Source organism: Leptopilina boulardi, unplaced genomic scaffold (assembly GCF_019393585.1).
Source record: "Leptopilina boulardi isolate dan_hultmark-lab unplaced genomic scaffold, ZJU_Lbou_2.1 LbouV2_223, whole genome shotgun sequence".
In the NCBI taxonomy this organism is placed as follows: domain Eukaryota; kingdom Metazoa; phylum Arthropoda; class Insecta; order Hymenoptera; family Figitidae; genus Leptopilina; species Leptopilina boulardi.
The window spans coordinates 647,314-672,844 of record NW_026137778.1 but is presented as its reverse complement, the minus strand read 5'-3'; the positions used below and the strand labels follow the sequence as shown (position 1 = coordinate 672,844).

The 25,531-nt window shown below is 32.9% G+C and overlaps 1 protein-coding gene across 7 annotated transcripts; it reads right to left on the bottom strand.

Moving 5' to 3' along the window:
* Nucleotides 1–757: 757 nt before the first annotated feature.
* LOC127279829 (protein abrupt) lies at nucleotides 758–25,230 on the bottom strand. 7 transcript variants are annotated; one of them, XM_051302425.1, is made up of 8 exons: nucleotides 25,057–25,222; nucleotides 18,975–19,331; nucleotides 18,218–18,788; nucleotides 14,515–14,748; nucleotides 14,155–14,361; nucleotides 13,232–13,397; nucleotides 13,035–13,088; nucleotides 758–2,106 (listed from the first exon to the last, which is right to left on the bottom strand). In XM_051302425.1, the coding sequence occupies exons 3-8, from the start codon at nucleotides 18,422–18,424 to the stop codon at nucleotides 1,172–1,174; spliced, it is 1,803 nt and encodes a 600-aa protein (XP_051158382.1). In that variant the 5' UTR covers nucleotides 18,425–18,788; nucleotides 18,975–19,331; nucleotides 25,057–25,222; the 3' UTR covers nucleotides 758–1,171. The 7 variants fall into 7 exon arrangements, with proteins under 7 accessions (XP_051158382.1, XP_051158385.1, XP_051158383.1 ...); XM_051302428.1 differs by having other exon boundaries at nucleotides 19,062–19,331; XM_051302426.1 differs by lacking the exon at nucleotides 25,057–25,222 and adding an exon at nucleotides 24,850–25,012.
* Nucleotides 25,231–25,531: the final 301 nt, after the last annotated feature.

Below are 25,531 nucleotides of genomic sequence, written 5' to 3'. Positions count from 1 at the left end.
GTTCATCTCTAAATTTTTCACTACATCCATACTACTGAAAAAAATTTTTTTTAATGATTCTATACGGAGACGACCTAATAACTCACGCGTGTGACTCTAAGTTAAAATCATTCAAAATAATTTTAATGATATATATGTATATATATATGTAAAAAAAATTAATAAAATAATACATTAAAACATGAATTAGTTAAATCGAAAATACTCACATTTAAAAATTTCAATGGCAACAAATATAAAACGAAAACTTATTAACGATTCTACGTGAAAAGTTGACAAATGTTGTTCGCAAAAATAATCGTAGTGTTACGCGTAGTTATCTCTAACTTTTTTTTATAAATCTAGGCAATATATATATATTTAATATATATTTCCTCAACATTCATATATATAATATTAATAATTAATAATAATAATTATAATTATATCTCTTGTCGAACCAACGCAAAAAGCATTGATAGAACTTTTGAAAGAAAAAGAAAATAAAAAAAACAGCTGCGGCATCATGGTTGAAATTCTTATTATCTTGTTACACATTTAATACGTCCTACAAACGATTCGTATAATTTCCCAGTATTTTCTGACTCTGCTGTTGAGAGTCAATTAGAAATATGTACTACATTTGCAAAGGTCACATTTGATGACCGCATCAAATTTTCCATTAGCGCATATAAGTATTATCTTCGTCTTTTGGTACACTTGTTTCTTTCTTCTCTTCTTTTCCTCTCTGTATCTTGGTTCTTTTGCGAGTGATAACTTATTGTTTTTTTTTTTTTTTTTTTGTTAATGAATAAATCCTATGAGCTATCGTTTATTATGTGCACTGAGGTAGACGGATGGAATATTTTAATCAGAATTGGTCTCGAGCTTTAATAGATTCTCGATTCCAAAGATGACGAATGTTCGCGTCGTCAAAAACTATTTCTATAATCTGTTTTGAATCTCTATTAAAAACATTTTCTTTGAAAAATATAATTGCCTGAGGTAGTGGATCACGTTTCGCACATCTGCATGAAAATTGCTTCCCTGTTTTGGTACATGTAGACTACTATTGTTAGACCATTATAGTGACTGGTAAATCCTGAGCTCTGCAATTCTAAAATTCTTACAACTATGCTTTCATCGCAATTCGGTAATAAAATCAGAACCTGCTCAAGGAAAAAGTTTCTTGTTACTCTGCTTTAACACCTTCTGGAGACTCGTTCTCGCTGAAGTCATCTTCTTCGCCAGCCGATGAATCCCCTTCCTCCATGGGCATGCCGTGTCGGTCTTCGTGCATGACACCGGGTCCTCGACCTTCGTCCCGTCCAATCATGGGATAGTCCTCGATTCCACGTCCACCCATTTTGTCCATGGCGTTCAAGTGAGCAACTTTGGCGGCCGCGACGGCTGCCGCCTGTTCTGGACTGAGGCCAAGTCTCGTCAGGTTTGAATTCTGCGCCAACATTTGGAGGTACGTTTCTAGAAGGGCACTCGTGTTGTAGTGCTCCGGGAGATGAACCGGTGGATGCAGCGATGCCAAGTTAGGCTCTCTGTTCATGTGATACGAGTCCATGGATTTGGCAGCGACAGCCGTGGCTGCACTCTTCCCGTTCCCGCTAACCTTGGTGATGACGGTGTTGTTGTTGGGTGTTGGAGAACCATACCTTAAGCTCAGAGGGAGAGTGAGATCTTCGGGATCGTCACCTCCGCAAATAGAACTTCCAGCTTCCGAGGGCGCTCCCCCTCTAGGTAATTCCAGTCTCATGTCTCCTCTTCGTGGTCCCGTGGGACTTGCGCGGGCCCGAAGTTCCGCCGGACTCACTTTCACTCCAGCCTTGGCCAGCAGCCGCGACGCCAACTCGGGATCGAAGGGACTCGGCATTGCCAAGACCGGCAGGTCCTTGGTGCTGATGCCCCGATGCTGCCGTGACATGTGTGAATGAAGAGAGTTTCTCGACTTCGCCACTGTGCCACACAGCACGCAACGATAACCGGGACAAATTGTGTGCTTGTCTTCCAAATGTGTTCGCAGGGTATGCGCTGAACGATAGATTTTACCACATTTTGGACATGGTCTCGGATCTGTTGCTCGTACCCGCATCATGTCAAGTCCCCTTCTTGCGACTGAAATTAAAAACAATTTATTAATTCGGAGAACTGTTTTGGGAAATAACAAATTTCAAAGGATCATATTTCAAGTGAAGGTACATCGTGAAAGTTGAATTAAAATGTTTTATTAAACAAATCATTACTTAAATAGTAATTATTTAATTTGATGAATTGTGTTCAATTCTTTATACAATGTGTTTTGTACCTCGTCTCGTGTCACGGATTGTGAAAATATCTTGAAAATTGAAGCATTTTGATATTTCAGTTATGACTTTATTTAAATTCCAAAATATTTCATTATTATTATTATTTTCACAGTTAATGACGCGAATACGATATCTCTCTTATACATGAAAATGCATCTTCTCATAACGTTTTATCAAAAAATACATTTTTTTTCTTATTAAAAATTGTTACTTCTCATTTGTTAGCACAAATTTTAAGTGACAACGTTATGCGAAGTAAATGTATTTAAAACATGACGTTTACATTTGTAATCTTTTCTTTTGTAATAGTAACTACGAATGTATTATATTTTCTTCAACTTTAAAATCTACTTTAACTAAAAAAATACTGTAAGGAAACAAAGTAGAAGAATAAGGCTAGATTCTCTTAGGTCAATGCGCTTTCAAGCCTCTCTCTCTGAAGACACATTATTGCGTCTTTCTTTAGATGCAATTCACTTACATATAATTTTACATAAAATGACTATTCAACTTAGATGGTGAATATATCGATAAACAATCTTTGTCCAATGCCCCAATACTTCATTGTACATACTTAGTTTACTCAAAGAGTACTCTTTTTATTATGTCATTACATAGCAAATTAATAATCTTTTTTCAGATTAGATCATGTTGGATAAAATAAAATTATATACGTTCAATTTTTATACAAACATTACCTTGACTCGACTATTTCTTTATGAAGATATTTTCTTGCATACACTAGAATCCCAATTTATCAAAATTTTATTTAGTATAATGGTAATATTTGTTTTGATTTTTGAACTGGATTGACTTCATTTGCATCAGAAAATAAATTTCAGTGTAGTAAATCGGGTGTCTAGTGCATTTGCACAGCAAAGTTCGATTATAGAAAATAATTTATTATTTTAGAGAAATCGTTTCTTCATTTGAAAAATCAAATTTTATTTTAAGACGGCTATTATGAAACCTTGTTTGAAAAGTGAAATTGCAATTCTATTCTTCAATTTTACATTTATTGAAACTATTCACTGTCAATCGACTTTGCTGTAATATATACATAAATGTAATATGCATAAATCTCGATTTTCAATGAAATGACACTCAATGTTTAAACCTTTTAAATGAAATAAATAAAATTTGAATATGAGTTCCCAAAATTATAAACAACTTCTCTATTTAACAGAGTGTAGTCGAGTCGAAAAACGCACTGATGACTCATTTGCCAAGTGAAAATATGTACATCCAACACATGTACAGAGACTATAGGAAGAAAATACTCACAGAACGTATAAGTTGCATACACATCATTTTCTTTAGTAATAATAATAATTCAACTGGCTATCCTACCGTATACTAAACTAATCCTTCAGTTTGCTCTGGAGTCCTGTCTCTAATTAATATTAATAATATACATTCGTTTGTTTTCTGGTATATGTACAAATGTGCGCTTTCCCCATGGAGCAGACAGCTATATATAGATATATACATGTATAAAAGAAATCATCCATTTCTATTTCACAATGTTTACGCAGCTTATTATTAAGTATAAGAACTAGACTTCATTGTTCAGAAAATAAATGTGAGATTTATAATCTCAAAGTTTTTTCCCCTCTGACTTGGTATTTTTTTGGCAAAATAAAATTTTACTCTTAAAAGTTCATTAAATATATTTATATAATAATTATAAAAATAATATAATTTAACAAAATATTTTCCATATTAATTGAAATTTATGGACCAAATAATATTTGTTTATGTGATAAAAACGATAATGCTACTAAAATTCTTTTATAATATATTATATTTTATGTAGAAAATAGATTCTAATTTATTTTAATTATAAGTTTTTCTTTTTAATTTTTCTTTACTTATTATTTGAAGCCGTATTTTAGGTTAGCTGATTTACAAATTAATTTAATTCTCTGCACTTTTGAGTTTAAGTCCACACAATTCTAAATATATTTTTGGAACATTTCCTAAAGTTTCAGTATATTGAAAGTTTAATACAGCCAAAGAAATTTTTTAGTCGAACCAAATTACTTTAATTCTTCTTGTGAAAAACTATTTTCTTTACTCTCAAAAAGTGTTACTCTCTAAATTTGAATTAGCTAAAATTTCACTGTTTGAATCAGCAAATAAAGTTTTCACTGCAAATCAGCGGATACAGCTAATAAAATAGCGAAACACGAATCGGCGAACGTCGGTCATTTTCGTCGGAAGATAAATTTATTTTTAAAATGGAGTATTCCGCTGATTGAAATAGTTGTTAGTCGCTGATTCGCAGCTGCATACTTATAGCTTTTTCAATCAGCGACTATTCGCTGCCAATCAGCGGATTTTAGCTGATTCAAATTTAGAGAGTAGTAATTATTGAAAAATACTGAAATGTTTCCAAGCACTGACTATGGGATCTAGCTAATCTTATATAGTGTTGTCAAAAAATTAAACCTTCTAAATAGGCATTACCAATCGATAGAATCTGATTGAAACTGATAGCAATTTATTTGAGAAACATAATTAAATCCATAACTGAATAACTCAAAAATCCAAAGTTGATTTGAAAATGGGTCAATTAGTTTTAATTGGTTTCTATCGATTTTTTTAGAAGGATAGCTTTATTAGTTACACAAGTCACAGGAACTAAAACCTCGATTGTAGGCGTTACTTCATTCTTGCGTCTTTTACTAAATCCTGCGTTTAAACCACTTTTGATAATTACACTTCTTTTCTTAAATTGTCCTAACAATTCTATTTCTGTCTCACAAATACCACTTTTTTCAAGACTCGACGTAAAAATGATGTAAAAACATTGTCACACAAGCCCTGCAGCATGAAATCGAGAGTTAGAAAAGGAAGTAAAAAGTATGACATTACTTAATTGATCAGTCGGAATCTTGCACGGAATAAATACCTTTGGTTACCTTGAAACTTCCTTAAACAATTGCATTTATGAATTTTGTTCATTCGATCACACATAGGTCCACCTCAGAGTTTTAATTTGGTCCCACTGTACCGGATGCTTGAGTCTCATGTGATTGCGGACACTGTTTGGATGGGAGAAGGTTTTAGCGCAGGATGTAACTGGACAAGTGGGAGAATCTCTGGGATAGTGGTGTTCTAAATGAGCTCGCATGGTACCAATGTCGTGTAAAGTTCTAGAGCAAAGGGGACAACGATATCCGTGCTGACGATGGTGTTCCCTCAGCATCCTCTGCTGCCGATAGTCGGGCGGTTGAGCTCTCTGCAACTTGACTTGATTGTGATCGTCCAGTTCGTCACTTGGCTGGAGATGAGAAGGAGTCTCAAGGTGATGTTGATGCTGACGTTGCTGGTGATGGCTGTGGGGGTGGTGGTGGTAAGCCATGCCATCCGCATCATTGAGCCCGTCATCTGCAACCACCACCACACCAACGTTACCACTAGCCACCACCGCCATAATTTCACGACATATACATTTATATACACAATTACACTCGCAGCTAACAATAAATTCGATTACTAGTTCTTTCAAGAATACCAACAACAACAACAATGATAAAATAAATGTATATGTAAAATAGAACAAGAGGTGAAAATGTTGCAGATGACTTATGTGACGGTTAAAGGATAATTATTGTCGAAAGCGATTCGAAGCGAGGTGGAGGAGATATTTCTTTTTGAAAGTGGTCCCTGAGACAGAAATAAAATGAAAGAAAGGACTCACATTGACCGCACTTTTAGTGCGACTGATACTTATGCGGAATTTGAGATCGCTATTCATGGTAGGGAAGATTGGTGTTGCTGACTGGGATTATGGATATTTGGACGTTGGTGAATTCCATGGGCCTGAAGTTGATGATTGATCAAGTAATGTTTCGTCTTGCAGCGTTTGCCGCAAACGTGACACTGGGGCCAAGTATCGGGAGGTGGCCAATTAGAATGAACATTTTTGACGTGTTGTCGCAGGTTGCTGGGTGACGAATAACTCCTACCGCAATACCGACATAAAGGTCGCGCATCCTCGTGCCTCAGAGCGGTGTAGAGCCTCGCAAAATTTTCCACTACTTGTGTGGAATCGGAGTCGATAGTTCCCGCAGCCACTGCGGCTTCTTCCCTCTTTGGCACCACAGATCCTACAACCAGGACGTGCCCATGAGTTCATTCTGTTCCTAACTTCGCACATTTTTTCTCCCATGTTCTTCTCTTTCACATCCAACCACTCAAACAACATTTTCTCTTTTTTATTATATGCAACATTCTTACTCAATTTTTCTTATCTTTCATGCATTCTTTTTTCTGCCAGCAATAGCAAAGTCTTGTTCATTTACAGTCATTTAAGAGCAATCTGATATCACACACACAAGCTACTCTCGTACTCTCAGGGCATGCCCAGTTGCAGGATAGTGTGTGGTTTTCCTGATAAAATGTTTATTGACAAAAAGATGACAACTCGCATTTTTCTGAGTGCAAACTCGCCAAGAACGTATTAGGGGCAGACCTTCTCAAAAATAAATTTCAAATCAAAAAATTCTCGTTTTTATCATTTAAATAATCAAAAGCCGCAACTTCAATGATAGACACTTGAAAATAAACCTGTAAATCTTGACTTTAATATAACATTTAATAACTAGAAAATCGGAAAGATGAAATGAAATTCAAGTAGATGAACGACTAAAAAAAGATGAGGAAAAAAGGAGAGTAATATAAGGGAACTATATACGTAGAACACGCTTGTATTGATCCATTCCGAACCGACTCGTTGCGACTATCTTTTCTACGAATCTCAAAGTGAAGACCTCACCCATTTCCGTCATAGAACTGAGTCTAAGAAAAGAATGAGAATAGAAAAACGGATGAAATATTATTAACGGTAGTTTTCAAATATTGCAATGGCAAAAATGTCAGATAAATAATTACCAAGTTTAATGAGAAATAATATTAAACTTTTTTTGAAAATAGTATAGAAAAAAATTGTAATATTAAATTTGGCTCTATTCTCCATGCAGTTGTCCGTATAGGTATATAAAAGTCGTTGATAAAAGTAGAAAGAAATTTTTCTAAACAGTCAGAAAAGCTTAAGGGAAAATTGAATTCAGTGGTCTGCGCAGAGTCAGTATGATTAGACAATTCCATTATAGGAACAATGCTCGAATATATTTTACTCCTATTCTAATAGACTCGTTTCTCAAACGATGAAACTAACGATAAAACATATTTAATTACAACTTACAAACACAAAATAAATTATTATCACAATAAATAAAAAAAAATCGTTACGAAAAATAACACATAACCCCGTCAAAAGCAGAATGAAATTCCACTTCCTATTTGGAATTAATTTTCACTAGAGAAGAACTCACTTCAAGGTTCTAAAGAATTCCGAAATGCTTTTAATATGTCATTGTAAAAATCGGTTGTAAATTTAGTATATTTATCAGCACATATATGTTTATAAATATGTGATTCTAAGTCGTGTATACCACACATTTAATTGTAACAAACATTTACATTGTTAGAAATTGTACTATAATTTTACACGAGTAACATTAAAATTAGTTTCAATCTTTCTGGTGTGAAGTTGTAGTCCAATTTCTAACAGTAGATAAGAATTCAACAATAATTATGGATATAAATTTTTTCACGATTTTCAATTTTACACTAAATTTACAGATTATTCCAACAATATGCATTTCTGCCCTAAAACGGAAAAACATACGTTTTAATTTTAATTCCATTGTAGGGCAAATTTTGACAACATTATTTTCAAATTAATAAACAAAAAAATTAACAGTAAAAACAAAGTCTCAATTTACAACTTTTTATCCTACACATAAGACACTGCTTTTGTGCTTTTATTCAGATGGACTATACATTAAGTATTCAATTCCCCTTGACATAACCTCAAACTAAAAATTGGTTTTATCACCAAATAAAACTAATGAAAATTAATTTTACCAAATTTTAAATAAGATCCAGTTGTATAATTTTCAAAAAAAAGTTATTTTACCCAAAACTTTTGAACAAAAAAATTGTTAATAAAATTCAACAAACAAAATTGTAGAGAATTTTTCAAAGAGCAAAATGAGCTATATTGGATAAAAGTTTAAATAATTAACTTTAAATAGTTATTATTTAATAAAGAGTATGGTTATTATTTTTTTTAAATTGTATAATTCATTCAAAATTTGATAAAATCAATTTTAATTATAGTTTTATTTGTTGTTGAAAACAACTTTTTAGTTTGAGGTTATATCAATGGGTTGAAGCTTCTTAAAGTAAGAATTTGTTTTTCTGTATATAAAGTAAAAGAAAGTATGGATTACATATAGTATTTACCACAATAATTATTTTTGTTTCAACAAAGTCAGCTTTTTTTAAAATGAATTCGTCACAGAATTCTATATAGATTTGATCTAAGTCAGAGAAAATTATTGACAAATTCACCGTTAGGCTTTAACTAGGCTGAATTCTAGTGTATCTTTATGGCAGCTGGAATTTTTTTTAAATTGTGTAGAACTGACACAAAAAGTAAATAAAATTTTGCCGAATTGAGGCTAATAGTCTCATCCATGCTGAGATTTAGCACAATGGGAAGATTTCTAGACTATCATGCATTACATATCAGAACTCTTAAATGCATTCTAAAGTTATATAGTTTTCACAAAAAATCTAATGCGAAAAGGGTATATCGCTGATAATCCATGTAAAAAAGGAAGAGTCTGGGAAAATTTCTTGTCCCTTGAAATTGAAGGTCCGTGTTAGTTTCCGCTTTCATCTGAAGCTTTTTACTGGGCTTAGTGCGTCCGAGGAAATCAAAAGTGGTGGTTTGAAGAGTAAGTGTGGGCGTTGGTAGGCACCGGGGCAAGTGAGGGCAGATCAATGCGGACATGTGCGGGAAATTGCACAGGGATCGATTTTAGGACCCTCGCGAAAGCATCATCCCTCCTTCTCTTATCATCTCTTTCTACCGCGCGTGCTCCTCCTATCTCTCAAATTCTATTTACTCACTCTCACTAACGCACATTCCCAATAATGTTATATCACACCCTTTTTCTTCTTTTCACGGCAATGCAATTCAAGTTTCATATTTATACATATATATTTCTTTATTTATATACCATTGACCACTAATATTGATGTCAGCTCATTTTAGGCCTAGTCTACAATTTCGCATTAAATATACAAACTTATTACATTTAATCAGTAAAATGCACGTTATTATAAAAACATATATACAGTGTGCATTATAAGTACTGTATCACAAAAATAATCATATTTATAACTTTTTTTCTCTTGTACTCAAGAATACAATTTTCGTCTTTAAGAAAGCAATATAATTCTTGGAATTATTATAAATTAATAAGGATAATCTGGAGGATAAATTTTCTTTAAGTTTAGTGCAACGAAAATCAGAGAAGAATCACAATTAACTTTAGTTTCTGTAAAACGAAGGATCATGAAAGTGTTCCTTTCTCTCCCTCTTTTTTTCCAACGGATTCACGAGGGTTGAAGTAAAGAAGGGATCGGAAGACATTAAAAATATACAAACCTAAAGCGAGATTTGATTGTATACGAGATAAGATGAATGATAACAAAAGCAGACGGCTTAACCGTGACATATTGCATTCGCCTTTGAATTATCAAACTTATCCTCAATTTTAGTTTTGTAATTTTTCCTCTTAGATTTTTTCTATACAAATGATATGTGTATATTACAATTGTAATTTTTGGATCACAACGAATATTTTATTTGAAAATAAAAGAAATTTTGCATAAAAATAATTTCTAGCCATTATTTAAATTAATTTAATTTAGATAAATAAAAATATTAATTGTGCGTGAAGAAATTAGGATTAGTTCCTTTCGATTTCACCAATTATAGTAGATATCTGACAACGCATCATCAATTTTCTGCCGTTTCGTCTACTTTTTTTCTAATGGCTCACCTAATATGTTCAACATTTATTGCGAGTATGTCAGCGCAGCGGTGGCCAGTATTGGATATAACTACAATATAAAAGCAATTTTATATACTTGGAGAGTTTAAGACGACTGATAACTGACTAGAAGTATACCAAAGAATAAAAAATCGAATCCAAAAATAATTTAAACGATAGATGATTCTATTCTATTCTATTCTAGAAATTGAAAAATCAGGAAATGAAATATTTAAGAAATGTTGCACTGTTGCAACTTTAAATAATAACGAGAACATTATAAAAATATATTTAGACAAAAACTGTTGTTTCTATATTTACTCATTTTCTTCGTTTACAGAAGAGAAATATATGATTTTGATAGGAGTGCTAACAAATGGAAACCTCCACTACTTTGGCTTAGCTCGAGTCAACTCGATTCAACTCGAGGGGGTGGCAGGCAGAGCTGGAAAAGATTCGTGGAAACACCGCAGAATTGGATAAGCTGCAGACAGGGCTTGTTTCTCAGTGGTTCTCATTATTTAAAACTTTTTCTCTTACTATTATGAATTATGTGAAAAGAATTAAATTGAGCAACAATTTTAAAGGAATTTACATATTCAAGTGTAAAAATTGGTTTAATAATTTATAAATAATCGATTTTTTCTGCAATCACTTGTTCCAATAAATGACTCAATTCAGTATGAGAACTCACTAAAACAGTAGAAGAGTCCAATTTTTTTGTATGGCATAGCTGTTTATAGTTAATACCAAGAAACAAATTATAATAGTATATGGAGATTAAAACGAATCTTGATCTACACAATCCCATCAATCTATCAGTTGAAGAATCACGGGATGAATTTGCTCTTTCTCCTTCCAATATCAAACACACGAAGAATAGAAGAAAAAGTGTAGAGAGAGGGTGTCTCACAAAAGGGACAGAAGGCGAACAAAATGGAATGAAGAAAAAGAAGGAGGGAGATAGAGTTAGGAAAAGAGAGGGAGGTACTAGGCGTTGTTTGTTGAATCGTCGAGATCAATACGAAGTATAGTATTCTCCTATAATTTCAACAGATGCGTATGAGTGAAATTTTGTACATATATAGATATATATATGAGATCACATATATTCGCTGTATGTATATTGCGCGAGACTCATTGAGTAAAAAAAGTCATGTTAAAAAATACTAAAAGTTTCTGTTAATGAATCTACTTAAAGTAGGCGACGCTTAAACGTCTTAGCAACTTATATTTGGAAATGTCAAAGTCAAAAATAGATCGACCGGTCCTATATAAGAATCTAATATTCTTTCAAGTTTGTATAAAAATTATCTGTAGTCGTAAACAGTAATAATACACAAAAATATCGAAGGAGAAAATCGTTTCGATAATGCACATAGCAATCATAAAATATAAAAGTGATTTTATTATCATGGTTTATCGTCGGACCATCTTTCACCCGCTTCTGACAGGAAGGATTGCTGTTGCTGCTGTGGCGATTGCTGAGGTGTAATCACTTGGGAAATGGAAGTTTGATGCATTTGATAAACGGGATAGCTTTTTCTTTTCCTAATGCCGTGCATAGACAAGAGATGAATTTGAAGATATTGCTTCGTTTTAAATTGCTTGCTGCATATGTGACAGGATATAAATTGTGTTTGGACAGTGTGCACGTTGACAATGTGTTGCTTGAGGTTTGAATTGTTGGAGTAAATCTTGCCACACTCGGGACATTTTGGTTTTCCAGTTTGATTGTTAGGGTCCAATTGATGCTGTTGGTATGGATTGATGATTGTTATTCCCTCCATCTTTTTTTTAGAGCACGACTGCAGCATTGCATTGAGTTGATCGTTCTTGGTCGATCCGTGATGCTGTTGCTGCTGCTGCTGCTGGATACTCTGCAACTTTTGCTGCATCAAGGAAAGCTGCTCGTTATTCAAACTGTTCAGAGAGTTGAGAGCAGCGTGCTGTTGCGATTGTTGGCTATTGGCATGGTGGTGCTGATGCTGATGCTGCATGAGGTCCTTCTTTGAGTTGGCGTCTCCAATTTGAAGAGCTCCCAATCCATCCGGTTCGCTCCTGGAGGAGGAAGTGCCCTGCAGCCAACCAGAACTCGAGCCTGAACCGTCTCCTCCAGAGGGCTGCCATCGCCCTGGAACCACCAGCCAATTTTTCAGTCCTCAGCCAATCTCGTACGATCCCTTAAACACTAATCGTCTCTCTCTCCTCCCACAGCCCTTCTTACGGTCTATTTTTAAATTTTATTTTCTAACAACGAGTTACTTTCTTTAACGTTTTCGTTACTATCGAATCCCACCCCGCGAGTTCATTTATCTTTTGAGTTTTTCTCAATAAATGATTTCACCACCATGCCACGTTTCATCTTTTACCAAAATTTCTCCGATAAATCGAAATTACAAAATTTCCATTTGCATTTCAAATTTTAAGATATACATTTATCCGGTCAATTTTCACATATACGAATAATTTCAATTTATGTTCTAAAAATAATAATGCTTTTTATGTTATGTCTCCTCCACCTTTGGTCTCTGTTGTATTGAAAGACACAAAGTAATTTTATCCCATTATAATAATCAAGAATAATTCAGAAAAACTTTAAACTTGTCTCTATAGTCCGTATTTTCTTTATTGACAAAGAAAAAAAAATAATTAGTAACTCACCGTGTTTAGGAAAGGAAATACAGGGTTGTGAGAGGTACGAGAGTTCCATGCATTCAACGCAACAACGAGAGACCAGAGTTCTAAGGAACGTCAGGAGGATACTAATTTGGACTATGATCATTAGGTGAAAAATAATTTAATATCACCTACTCACCATAATTTGGATCCTGATTTGCTGCATGAATTCCTGACGGTCCTGGCATCAAACCTGGAAATAATTAATATTGCTTATCAACATTTTTCAATTTTTTATTTATTTTTATTTTATTTATATTTTTTAAATATCTCAACACCATTAATTAAAGAAATCAGCACTGTAAGATCATTATGACTATTTTCAATTATACACACCTTGAAGTCCCAACAATGCAGCTGGAAAACTATTACGATGATGTTCCAAGGAGTCATTGAGAATATCACTGGGCTCTGTCTTGACTGAATTTAAAATACTGTCATTATTCGACGTATCCTCTTCATTGTCTGTCATAGAATTCGAATCCTCACCAGTAGATTGCGCCTGAAATTAATCGTCACAAACTTATTTGACAAATCTTTCAATTAAATAAATTTAGATTATACAAGGATAAATTATATTTCATATTTTCTAAAATTTTCATCAAACTTTAAGCACGAATATTACTAATGTCAATAAATTATCCTGCAGGAATATTCCAATGTTATATATTAAGACAATATTTTCTCCACATTTTTAAAGTTTTATATATTAGATAGTAGATATTCGCAATATCTACTGCAATATTCCTGCAATACAGTTATTGACATTTATTCACGAACCGTGCCAAGAAATTGTGGGTGGACGGTTAAATATTTATCAAGTTAATAGTAACAGTTTTAAATATGGTTAAATATTTTTTATATAAAAAGAATGATATATAATTTTCTTTGTTACTATTCGATTGGACAAATTTTGAAGATAAGACATTTTACATTTATAGATTTTTTATAATCTATTTCTAAAATATTAAAATTAGAAAACTTTCTACAATAGATAAAATAATTATTTATTTTTATCAAATAACTTATATACAGAAATTACTGGTAGGAATGAAGTTTATTTGTTTTAAACAATTATTTTTTTTTGTTATAAAAATAAAAAAAATTGTTTTCTTCCCTCACAGAACGAGATATTTCCAGGTGGAATATTCGGGTGCTTTAAGGGTTATAAAATAAAATTAAGATTCAGACAGAACCTTCCCTGAATAAAATCAGTTGAAAAATTACTTTGAATGTGAAGAAAATATCAAGTTAATTACCTGTAAATTGTTGGTAGGTGTTGTATGTATCGTTGGACCGCCTTCGAGTGCTTGTCCTAAAAGAGACTCTTGAAGATCTGTCTTTGGTTCTATGTGATTTCCTAATGGAGGAGAATAACTTCTCGGTCTTTTTTCCGGTGGTGAACCAATGCCACTTTCGTTAGCATCCCCTCGACCACTATCTTGCCATGAATTTCGAGGTGTGTTCTGAAATAATCATTATTTTCAAATCTGAATAATAGAATATCTTAGACATTTTTATTTAAATATCCTTTTGAAATATCAACTTTTAATTAAATTTCATATATCAACGACTTTGTAAAAAAGTTTAATATGGACAATATGTTTGATTTGACTTACTGGTGCGCTCCCGTTGTTTCCGGTTGATGAGGGTGCTTGTGGGATTTTTGCAGCAGCGCCACTACTGACATCGGCCAATCCTCTAACTTGGAGCATTTGAGCCGTTTTCAAAAATGCAGCTAGCTGCTCCTGTCCTACATGAACTTCTCCATGATACATAAATCGTAACAAGGATTCCATGTCGGAAGAAGCAACGTCCCTCAAAATGACAATTGGATGTTGACATGGATTTGCCTAAAATCATGTGAAAGAGATACCAAATTTATTTTTTATATAAATAGTTGATTTTTTTCTTTTTGTAAAAAACGGTAAAAAATGTAATAGAATGTTATGATAAGGGATATTTTGCGGACATTCTAAGCAATGTAATTGACGAATTGTAAATATTTTGCAGGAGAAAAAAATGTGTATAAATGTAGGTTTCTAATCTTAATAGTCTTGAAGCAATGAGAACCTTTAAGATTAATTGAATAAGATTTTTTTGTAAAAAATGGAGGTTTGAACTATTCTATATTAAACACACGTCGAATCGTTGAGAGTCAGTCATGCATACTTATATGTCGTGAGGATATGCATGTGAAGCTCCCTAACTAAAGGTAAGTAGAAAAGTAGATACAATTGCATGGTTTCTGATCCATTTACGTGTCGAGCGCGAGCAGTCATGGCTTCGCAAAACATATAGTGATTATACACATCAATATGCAAAAAACGATTATGAGCATTGTCTCAATATTGGAAAGTATTTCTTTGAAAAATAAACTATTCGGTTAAATAATATGTGGATTTGGGAAACATCCGACAATCGGAGCCGTGTAAAAATATAATCTAGGAGACATTTATGTGCGACTCGTGCATTGCTTTTCCAGACAGTAGTTACAGGAATGCGCAACCGGCAACGACGCACTTCCGTTGATAAAAATACACACGGTATAATGTATCTCAGTACTCGACGCGACACCAACACTCGAAACGCACTTGCATGTATTGTACATAAACGCGTGTGCAACGCAATAATATCACATTCATTTAATATGCTACATATGCGTCTACTACACATGTACATCAACTTTCAATCTCGCGTGTCTGTAGGTACTTGGTAAAGCTTAAGTGCAGTATTAAATATATAAAGCAAACACACGACATTTTTTGCCTCTCTTTTCATTATTAAGGAATGCTAAAATCTTGTCTAACTGGTCAAATTATTCTAATGCAGGATGCATTCTCTTTATTCAATACATGTCTAAGTTAAAAATACATTTCACAGCTGCATGTATTTAATAAAATAAGATAGTTTTAGAATTCAGTAGGCAGGAAAAAATAATACTTGAAGCTTTTCACTATTTATATATATATAGGTTATGCCTACGATAGCTTTACCATCATTAAAAGTTTCTTTTTAATTAAGTAAAATAAAAATTAGTTTTTATTTAATATTTTTTATGTAATGAAGATTGGTTTCTTGATTCTCTTTGTATATTTTCGCTCTAAACTTTTAAAACATAACCTATCCTGTTTTGCTTCTTAGATCCCTTTCTTCAGAGCACGTCGCATATAAATATATGTGACATATCTAATTTTGATGAAACTTGTTGCTAATTAAATTCACAATCTAACTGTATGTCTTAAAATCCAATTTTTCATTTTTTAAATTTTTACCCAAAATTTCAGCTCAATGTATTGAGTATTTTATACGAAAAATTAACATTGCAAGGATTACGTGACCTGATATTACTTTAATTTTCTAAAAAAATGTCAATAGAATTAGATTGGTTTAATTTGGAAGAAATTTTCCTTACTGCGCCCGGACATCCTATCGGACTTAGTGGTATCCATCGGTTTAGATATCCCACAAATATCATATCATTTATTTGAGCTCTTTAATTAAAAAAATAATTATTATTATTACTAGGCATGTAAACTGCATACACATCCTCAGTGACTATTTTTAAATCAAGTCGTATTCTGGCACTCGACATGCAGCCTACATATGTGGAGTTAATTACATTTCGTGCAATCACCGATAAACCTTAGCATATACCTATATACGTGCCTACACGATTTTGTACAACTACTATACTCTCTAATTTTTCGTTATAGAACTTTTCAGAAAACATCGTTTTAGCCATCGTTCGTACGAACGTTCATACGTAGGCGTATTGGGATTTGAATGGTGCTAAATAAATGGGGACTTGAAGAAGAAGAAGAAGAAGAAGTCTTCTCCCCTCTTTTTTCAATCGCCCTTCCTTCGCTATCCAAGAACTCTTATTCGTTTTTATTTTTCATGACATCTACTTCTCATCAAATTTCTTCATCTCCTTCGTCTTTCTTTAACCCCCCACCACGAAATTCGTCATTGGGTAGTTGAAATCTTGAATTACATCGTTACATATATAGCAATGTCTTGAGTCAACTATAATGATACTGTCTCCCACTCTTTTTAAACTAAACTGGCAACTCAATGATCTCGTGTAAGCTACATACACATACACATACGAGACGTTTTATTGGTTGTTACTTGGGTTTTACCATTTACATTAAAAATGGACGTCTTGAGTAATTGTGTATTTTATTTAATGATGAATCATCGAGTACCACAACTAAACGCCGGTCCAATTTAAAATATTCATTTTTTGTACTAACTAATCTATGTACGAATGATCAGAGACGAAAAATATTAGAATTTTCTTTTTGACTCCCTGATGCTTTGAATTGAATTTAAAATTCTGTCAATTTTAGTGATTTATGCTAATCATAACTTGGTCACTAGTATAGGAAATGAGTAAAATTGTTGACTGAAATTTCGGGAAAAGTGTGTCACGCTGAATGTAGCATTTATTTTGTAAAGCATTTGTTTGTAAAGTGAGATTGAAATTCATATCGCGACCTCTCGTTAGATGATGGTGGAAAATACGCAGGCACACGTGTAACTAGTGGGCGAATCAACCCACGCGCCATGTTGTACATACTCTAGGAAAAGTGTGGAAAATAAAAAATGAAATCTGTTTGAATACAATGATATGTTCCTTTATAAACAAGCTTTAGTCTACATATGTATTGCTCCATATTCTATAATTAAAGTCGGAGTGCGTATTTTATGGGGACACGTGCGCCAGTTTGAACCGTGTTTCTAGGTGTACTCGCTCCATGGTACAGACGCGAGAAACTCTTCTCGCTATTGGTGAGCCACTGTTTTTAAATTTATCCCAATGATCACGTCATATACGTGGACACGAAAGCATGAGTGCGTGAGTATCTGGAAATACACACGACGAGATCTCGTTTGTTTCCGGCTTTGAAGAACAGCGCGGCTGTAATAAAACTTTCTTGGAGGGGAGAAAGACACGTGCAATCGATGGATACTTAAACCTCTTAAAAATATTCCCTCCCTCTTCGTACCAAGAGCAAAATAATAATAAAAAATGTGGAATGCACATTAGTTAAAATATTCTCGAAAATAAAGGACACTGGAAGTTCGATCGGTGTTGAGCGTATGTTTACATTTATTAGTTGGGAGACACCCCCGACCTTGCTCACCGATCGACTTTCCGCATCATCATCTTTTTCTCTAAAATTCTATTTTTTAGCTGATGCAAAGAAAACGCTTTTTCATCTCATTAAAATAGTGTGAAATCTATTGGGGAGAATATTTAATCTCTAAAATTAAAATTAGAAAAAACTGTGTTATAAAAGTATGCTGTCTTACCTTAAGTAATCTACGAAAGTACGGACTGCAGGCTGAGAGAACAACCTTGTGCGCCGAGAAACTACTGCTATCGCATGCTAAGGTGACATCGACAAAATCTTCTTCGTCTCGTAAATGCCGAAATGAGCTAAGAATGCTCGAGTGAAAGTCGTTCCATCGCAGGGAGTATTGTTGTTCGCCACTCGACGAGGACGAGGAGGCCGCCATGGCGTCCGTCCCCCCGGGACCCACGGCCAAGGGCACCAGCGGTGCTATCGTGCTCAGTCTGATTCACCTTAAACCCACTTTTACCCCTTTTCAATCAATTTATCTGATTCTATTCTAAGATATCTAATTTTATTTTACACTTTTCCTTTCGGGTTGAATAACAAAAATTTTTAACTACAATTTCACCTAACTTATAAATTTCCTCAAATTATCAATTAGAAATTCAAACTTATTTTGAACAATAAAATTTTTTTATAAACTTTTAAAATATCCTAATTTCAAAAATTTTGAATTTTATTCTTCTGATATTAACACCATTACTTGATGTTACAAAAAATGATATGAATAATGGCGTCGATCGTTTCTGAAAAAGAGAAAAATTCTAGTGAATTAAATGTGAAAATAGTTTAACAGCAGTTATTTAATTTTTAGCCAAATTATCATAATTTAAACAATTTAAAAGTATCTCTTCATGCATTATTACTTAAATAACAAAAGATTTTCACTTTTATCAACAATAAATAATATAAAAAAGTGACTATTTAGTTACCTAATCAGTAGCCAGATTGATCAACAGTAAAAAAAAAATCTTTTTTAACTCGTCATATAAATATCACTCAAATTTCCTCCGACTAACCAAAATTTTGGTGCGTACTGTTTTTCCATTATGAAAGTAATGACACCATTCCAGTTGGCAGTGACAAAATTTTGGACAAATAAAACTTATTTTTTCCAAACTATTACTCTTCATTTACCAAATGTTGACGAATCCAATATAAATTTTTTTCAATTATTTTCTTTCTTAGCATTCTTTTCTCTTCTTTGGCACTTACTACCTCAACAAATATCCTTTCCTTCGTTGCATTCTTTTCTTCCCTTCCGCTCCTTCATTTATATCTTCCCCTCTCTGCAAGACACAAAATCGAAATTATTGTTAAAATCAATTAAAAAAAAAAAAAAAAACAGGTGACCAAAATTCGAACGTAGTGTCTTCAATATAGAACGAAATTGACGCGATTTTTTGTAAGGAAAATATTAATCTGTGTCACGAGACCATGCGTAGATTTTTTAAAATTTCATCTGCATAAACATTAAAAGAATCAATAAGAATAATTGTTATCCAGTATGACACTTACTTAATAAAAATACACTGAAAACATTGATATTTGGAGATATATTGTAGAATTTTGCAACATTCTATAAAATTTCTGAATGTTACTTACATTTTTTAACTGAAATCTATTTTTTCGTAAATTACCAAAATTAACATCTAGTTTAAGGTTATGTAACTGTTAGGTCTGTAATGTTAAATTGTCCGCAACTTTTCTCGTAAAATACTGAATGGATTAAGTTGAAATTTTATGGAAGAGTTCCAAATATGATAAGGAATGGATGTCAAGTGCGAAAATGTTGATATATTGTTAAATAATTATTATAAAATACTTGAAAATAGTTAAAAAAAAAATGAGAGGTTAGGAGTGTCAGATTTCCCAACAATTTTTCTGCCATTTATTATATTTATTTAAGAATATATTAACATTTTTAACGTAAATTAAAACTTAAAGTTTGGGTAACTAATATTTATAGAGTAAGGATTTTCCCTTCCGGAATGTTTAATAAAAAGTTGGGAAAAATTCGATCCTTGGAAGGAATAAAATAACATAAAAAATGTATGTTATTAATGTTGTTTATATTCGATCGAATAAATCAATAATCAATTGCTACTTTATACAAAAACTATTAATAATTAGGGAATTAATAATTAAATCAACAATTACTACCCTAATTATGTTTTGTATAGGCAAAACTATTTTAGTTTCTATTTTTCTTTATAAAAACTTATTTATAGTAAGTCAATAGAACATTTCTGTGCATAATTAACGTGACATAATTCCAACGAGTTTTCACATTAAACACAAATCTGGATTCAAAATCTACTTATCATGTTAGGATTATAAAAAAGATGGGTTGGAGTTTGACATTTAGAGCGTAGGCAAGATGTTTTTTTTTAAATTGATATTTTTGAAAAATACATACATAAAATGTAGATGGTGTGTAAGACATTTGAAGAATAGAGTCTACATTTTCGCTAGAGCAATCCGCCCGGAGGAAGAACCCCCGAATTCCGTATCGATCGTCGAACCTATACACGACATTTAGTGTGTGTTACGTGATAGTATACGTACGTACGTATGTACTTGCCCGTACCTAGGTACAACTCACAATCAGTATAACGTACCCGGAATAGATTGGGACGAGTCAAGATTGGGGTCGCCATTGGAATGCTGCGAATTCTAGGTGTGGCTCAATGTTTTGCCCCCTTACTCTTCAGTCTTCTGTATATCAGGGGTGCCTCTTTTAATCTCAAAATCCGACAGGTTAAAGTCTACTTAATTCTGAATTGCTTCTTTATGCATTAAATAATGACCAATTCGATCGTCTTGATCATCACCATACTCACTAAAGTCTCTCATCTCTCTCTCTCCCGCATATATGTATGTCAGCAAATAATTACCTCGCTCGATGAAAGGCACCTTGTGATCAAAAAGTCAAAACAACATTCATTTAACTAATGTACATTTTTCATCGTACCTAAAATCTTTTATGCGAATCGATAGTGTAGATTAGCATATTTATAAATAGCAGTTTTACGACTAAAGTAGTTTCACGTATTTTGAGGAAATATAAAGTTGACATTATAAAGTCGTATATTAAATTTTAATTATTTTATTGTAAATAATCATCAACTAAAGAATTGATGATTCGGAAAATTATAAAATTTTATTTAAAAGAAATTCTCATTATTTGAGTGAAATACATAATATATGTTTTGAATACTGGACAAGCTGCACACAACAGGAAGTAAAAACGAAAGTTATCCAAGTGAACACATATTTTTTTACGAGAAATACGTACGCTTCGAATTACTTAAAAACCGAGACTAATGGAATTAGGGGAACTTCAGCCATCGAGAATATACTGAATCGTCTATGGGTAAAGAGAAGAGCATAAGGAGGCAAGAGCAAGAGAGATTTGTATTATGTCGACTAGAGTTAATACGTTCTAAGAATTGTCGCAGACTACTTGCAGGGATGTCTACTCTGAGATTTGAAATTTCTGACAAAGCCAAAGTGATGTTAATGGAAGTAGCACATATTGCATTTGCACCCAAAAATAAATGCCTCTTCCTGGCCCCTTTCTAAAAGGAACCTCGTCCCTTGAGCTTAGAAAAGGAACATCCGCGCCCTGCAACTATGGCGAGTCCTTGAGTGCACATGCGGTGTACATGCTGTGATCACGCATGCGTACATTCATGTTCAATGCAAACTAATTGTAAGCATTTTTACTCTCAAATTTATAAATGAAAATTTTACGAATCATAGCAAATTTTTTGGTCATTCCAGAATTTTGTTTCAATGTAGGAGTGAATATTAAAATAAAGGCATATGATTGATAAATGTCAACATTTATAACCCTGAGAAAGTGAGTATGAATGAATTTGCACATTTTTTCCGTTAGTCAAACGAATGAGAATAGATGCTGAATAAGAAGAAATACGTTTGCATGTACCCAAATTCGCTACATCAGGTATGCACTGACTGTGCTGTACCGTTCGGCTACATACATAAGTAGAGGACTAGAAGTATACCTGGAAGTGCAAAGGAGGCGAATTTCGGCACTAAATGTATTTAGTACGCAATTGCCATCCAGACAGCTGGATTCGTTTTTTTTACTGTGTATACTAAGAGACCCAACACAACATCTACAATAACTGAATGTATGCGTATGTACATCTGCAACTCCAATACAAATTCACATCAGGTATAAGAAGTAAGACCGAATCTTTATTCAGTCTGCAATGCTATATGTATTTATACAAACAGTTATTATCCTCCAATTATTATTTTTCATTGCAAGTCAAAATCAACTTGACAACTTATTCATAAACCTTTTATGACAAATAAATTTATTTCACTTTTTAAAAGTATTAAAAAAATGCTAAAAATATTTTCATTTTTTAACTTGTTAAAGGACTTTCAAGGGATACAACTTTCTATTACACAATAATAATTAAAAATTCTGTGTAATATTTACATTCGCTGACCGATAAGAAAATAGGAAAATACTGTTTCAGGTCAGATTGTTTTAACTTTGTATATTGCAAATTTAGATAAATAATAAATGTTTGTTTTGGTCCGTTTAACACGCAATTATTTTCAGGCTATAACCGATAAGGAAGGTACCAACCGATAAGAGTGATCTTTATTTATCTTTTCTTAACAGTAGTAAGATATCTCCATCAATTACAAGATAATAGAAAGTCTTAAGTGACTTGCATTTAATATTATCCTGAGCTTTGTAGATACTTTATTTGAAAATATGAAATTTGAGAAAAACTGAAAGTTTCTTGCATTAGGCTAACTACATTTTCCCTTTTCTTCTTTAAACTCTACACACCTACATTACCCAGAAATCCTTTGTAAATATTTTCTTTTGACCCTTACAAATGAATGGTATACTATGCCTACATCTTAGTATGTACAATTATATATTTTTCTGCTCTAAGTATTTATACAAAGTTCAAAATATATATATATATATATTCAATATTTTATTATACTTGTTTATATCATTAAATCTGATTTAATAACAATTTTTTATTCACATTTGCTATAAGATTTGACATTAATTTATTTAAATGGCGAAATGCAAAGAATACAACTCACGAAACTATTTTCATTACATCACGTCGCGTCGCTTCTGAATCTAGGTACCTTAATACTTTATCGATGCGTGCGACTTGGTCATTAAGATGGTTTGCGAAGGGTTCGAAATACATGGGGTAAAGAGCCAAGCCAAGATATCGATTAAATAAACTTCGTTGCTCTTCGATAGAAACAAACGCTGCAGAGCAATTAAATGTATAAAAAACGTATTTTTCTATATTAGTTTCAACAAAATTAAATACACAACGTGAATAATAATATTTCGTTTAAAGAGAAATTAATTTTAGAAAATATAATAAAAATACTTTTAATAAAAGGTTATGATAAGCGACAGTATCTATTTATAAACAACTCTATGTGTTGTGTACGTGAGTTTGTAAATCGCCTTTGTTTTCTCAATGCAAAAAAACATTACATTGTACGAATTTATCAAAACAACACAAAATACTTGAGGAAAGATAAGGAAAGGGAAAGTAATGTGGCGCCTGTCCTCTTCTGCTTTTTTACCCAACATCCTTATTCAATTATTTGTCTCTATATGATCTGCGATCTTAATTTTCTAAACAAAATTAACTCAATATTAAAAAAAATTTATAATTTACTCAATAATTAAGTAAATTAAAACAAATTTATGCCTAGATAATAAATATAAGTCTAAAAAAATAAAATGGAAAAAATGTTCTAATTCATAGCAAAAACAATATCATCTATCTATTTGATATATTGACTTAAACTTGCTTCATAACAATATTTATACAAAGCAAAAAATGTGTTCTCATTGCTGTAAATCGTACTTTTGCAATAAATATTTTAAATTAAAAATCCATATTAATTTGATAAAAAAGAGCACATAATTGATATAAATTTAATTCACCTAATGTTAATACAAATAAAATAGTGGGAAATTAATATCTTGAAAAATTAAATTTCAGTTTTAAGCAGCTTATTCGATTTCAGAATTAACAATTATTTTTAATTATCTTAATTAAAAAAGAGTTAAATGCATAGTGGGAGGAAGCGAAACGAATAGAAAATAAAAAAATTCCCAATATTCTGAGTGTGCGGCAATAAATACCAAGCGAGATTTCAAAGAGAAATTTCCCACTAAAGGTTCCTTGCTGAGAGTTTGAGGGCATGAAGGACGATGCAATTAACATCATGGACCGTGGTACGTCATGCAATTAACTTGAACGAACGAACAAGCGGCCTTGCCCTTAAATGTATGTATATTAAAAAATATTCTGTATTATTATTGTCAAATATACTGGATATTCTTTTTAGATATTCTTTTTATGTTTATAGCATATTTACGTATTGGATGACATTGACTCGTCAGAACAACTGCAAATCTAGATTTCAATTGTTGGAGAATCTGTATAACAACTTGAATAATTAATCACTATGCACCCAACATAATATGAACACAAGTCTCGGAAAAACTGCACAGTCTCTTTTGATTTTTCGTAACGAATATACTAATTTAAATGTAATACGTTCAAGCACATGATTTTGAATTACTGTAACGTGACGAAGCGGCACTAAATATCATTATAGATTTGAAATTACGCGTAGTTATTATTCGCGGCAAGACACTACGTTCTCCATTTGAAACTTATTGCTACAAGACACTGCACTAGAACTTTTTTGTCTGGAATCTAGACTCGAAAGTTGAATACCAGACAAGGGAAGCATTAGTACCTTTGACGATACGATAGTGAACAGAACGAAGCAAGTTAAGAACTGAGAGAAAGAAGATGGAGTAGAGAGAGGCGCCGGTTCCGCCAGGCAGATGTACCGACTGCACTCACTCTCTCCTTTACCCTCTCTCTCTCACTCATTTACTCACTCACTCTTTCTTTAACTGTCTAAGACTTATAAGACGGTTATAAGTATTAGAAGACGAACCTGATTGCGGGGCGGCGCACCGAATTATGATCCGCTATGCGCTTTCGGCGGGTTCGCTCGTTTTACCTTCCTCCCCTTCTCACTCTCTCTCTCTCTCTCTCTACACGGCCATGCTTGCTTGTGATTTCGCCTTCACTTCGCCCCGCACCCTCTTCCTCATCGACGCGACGTCGAGTTGAGAAGCTTTTTGTTGCTCATCCCCACCCAGGGCTATGTACCCCCCACTTTTTTCAAGACTGCTTCTCCAGGCATGCTCGCCTCGCACTAGTGTGTACAATGTATAGTCAAGTTATACTGTTCTCGCTTTGCCCACAACTGCATTCGAAAAATCGACATTGGACTATGGCTTTCACTCATTCATCACCATACATTTATGAAATTTGCGCACGCGATCTTAAAACGTCTCTTTGGAAATCTTTCTTTCCACTTAGATCTTATATTATATACACATTGTCAATGTTTCGTTATTCAACCT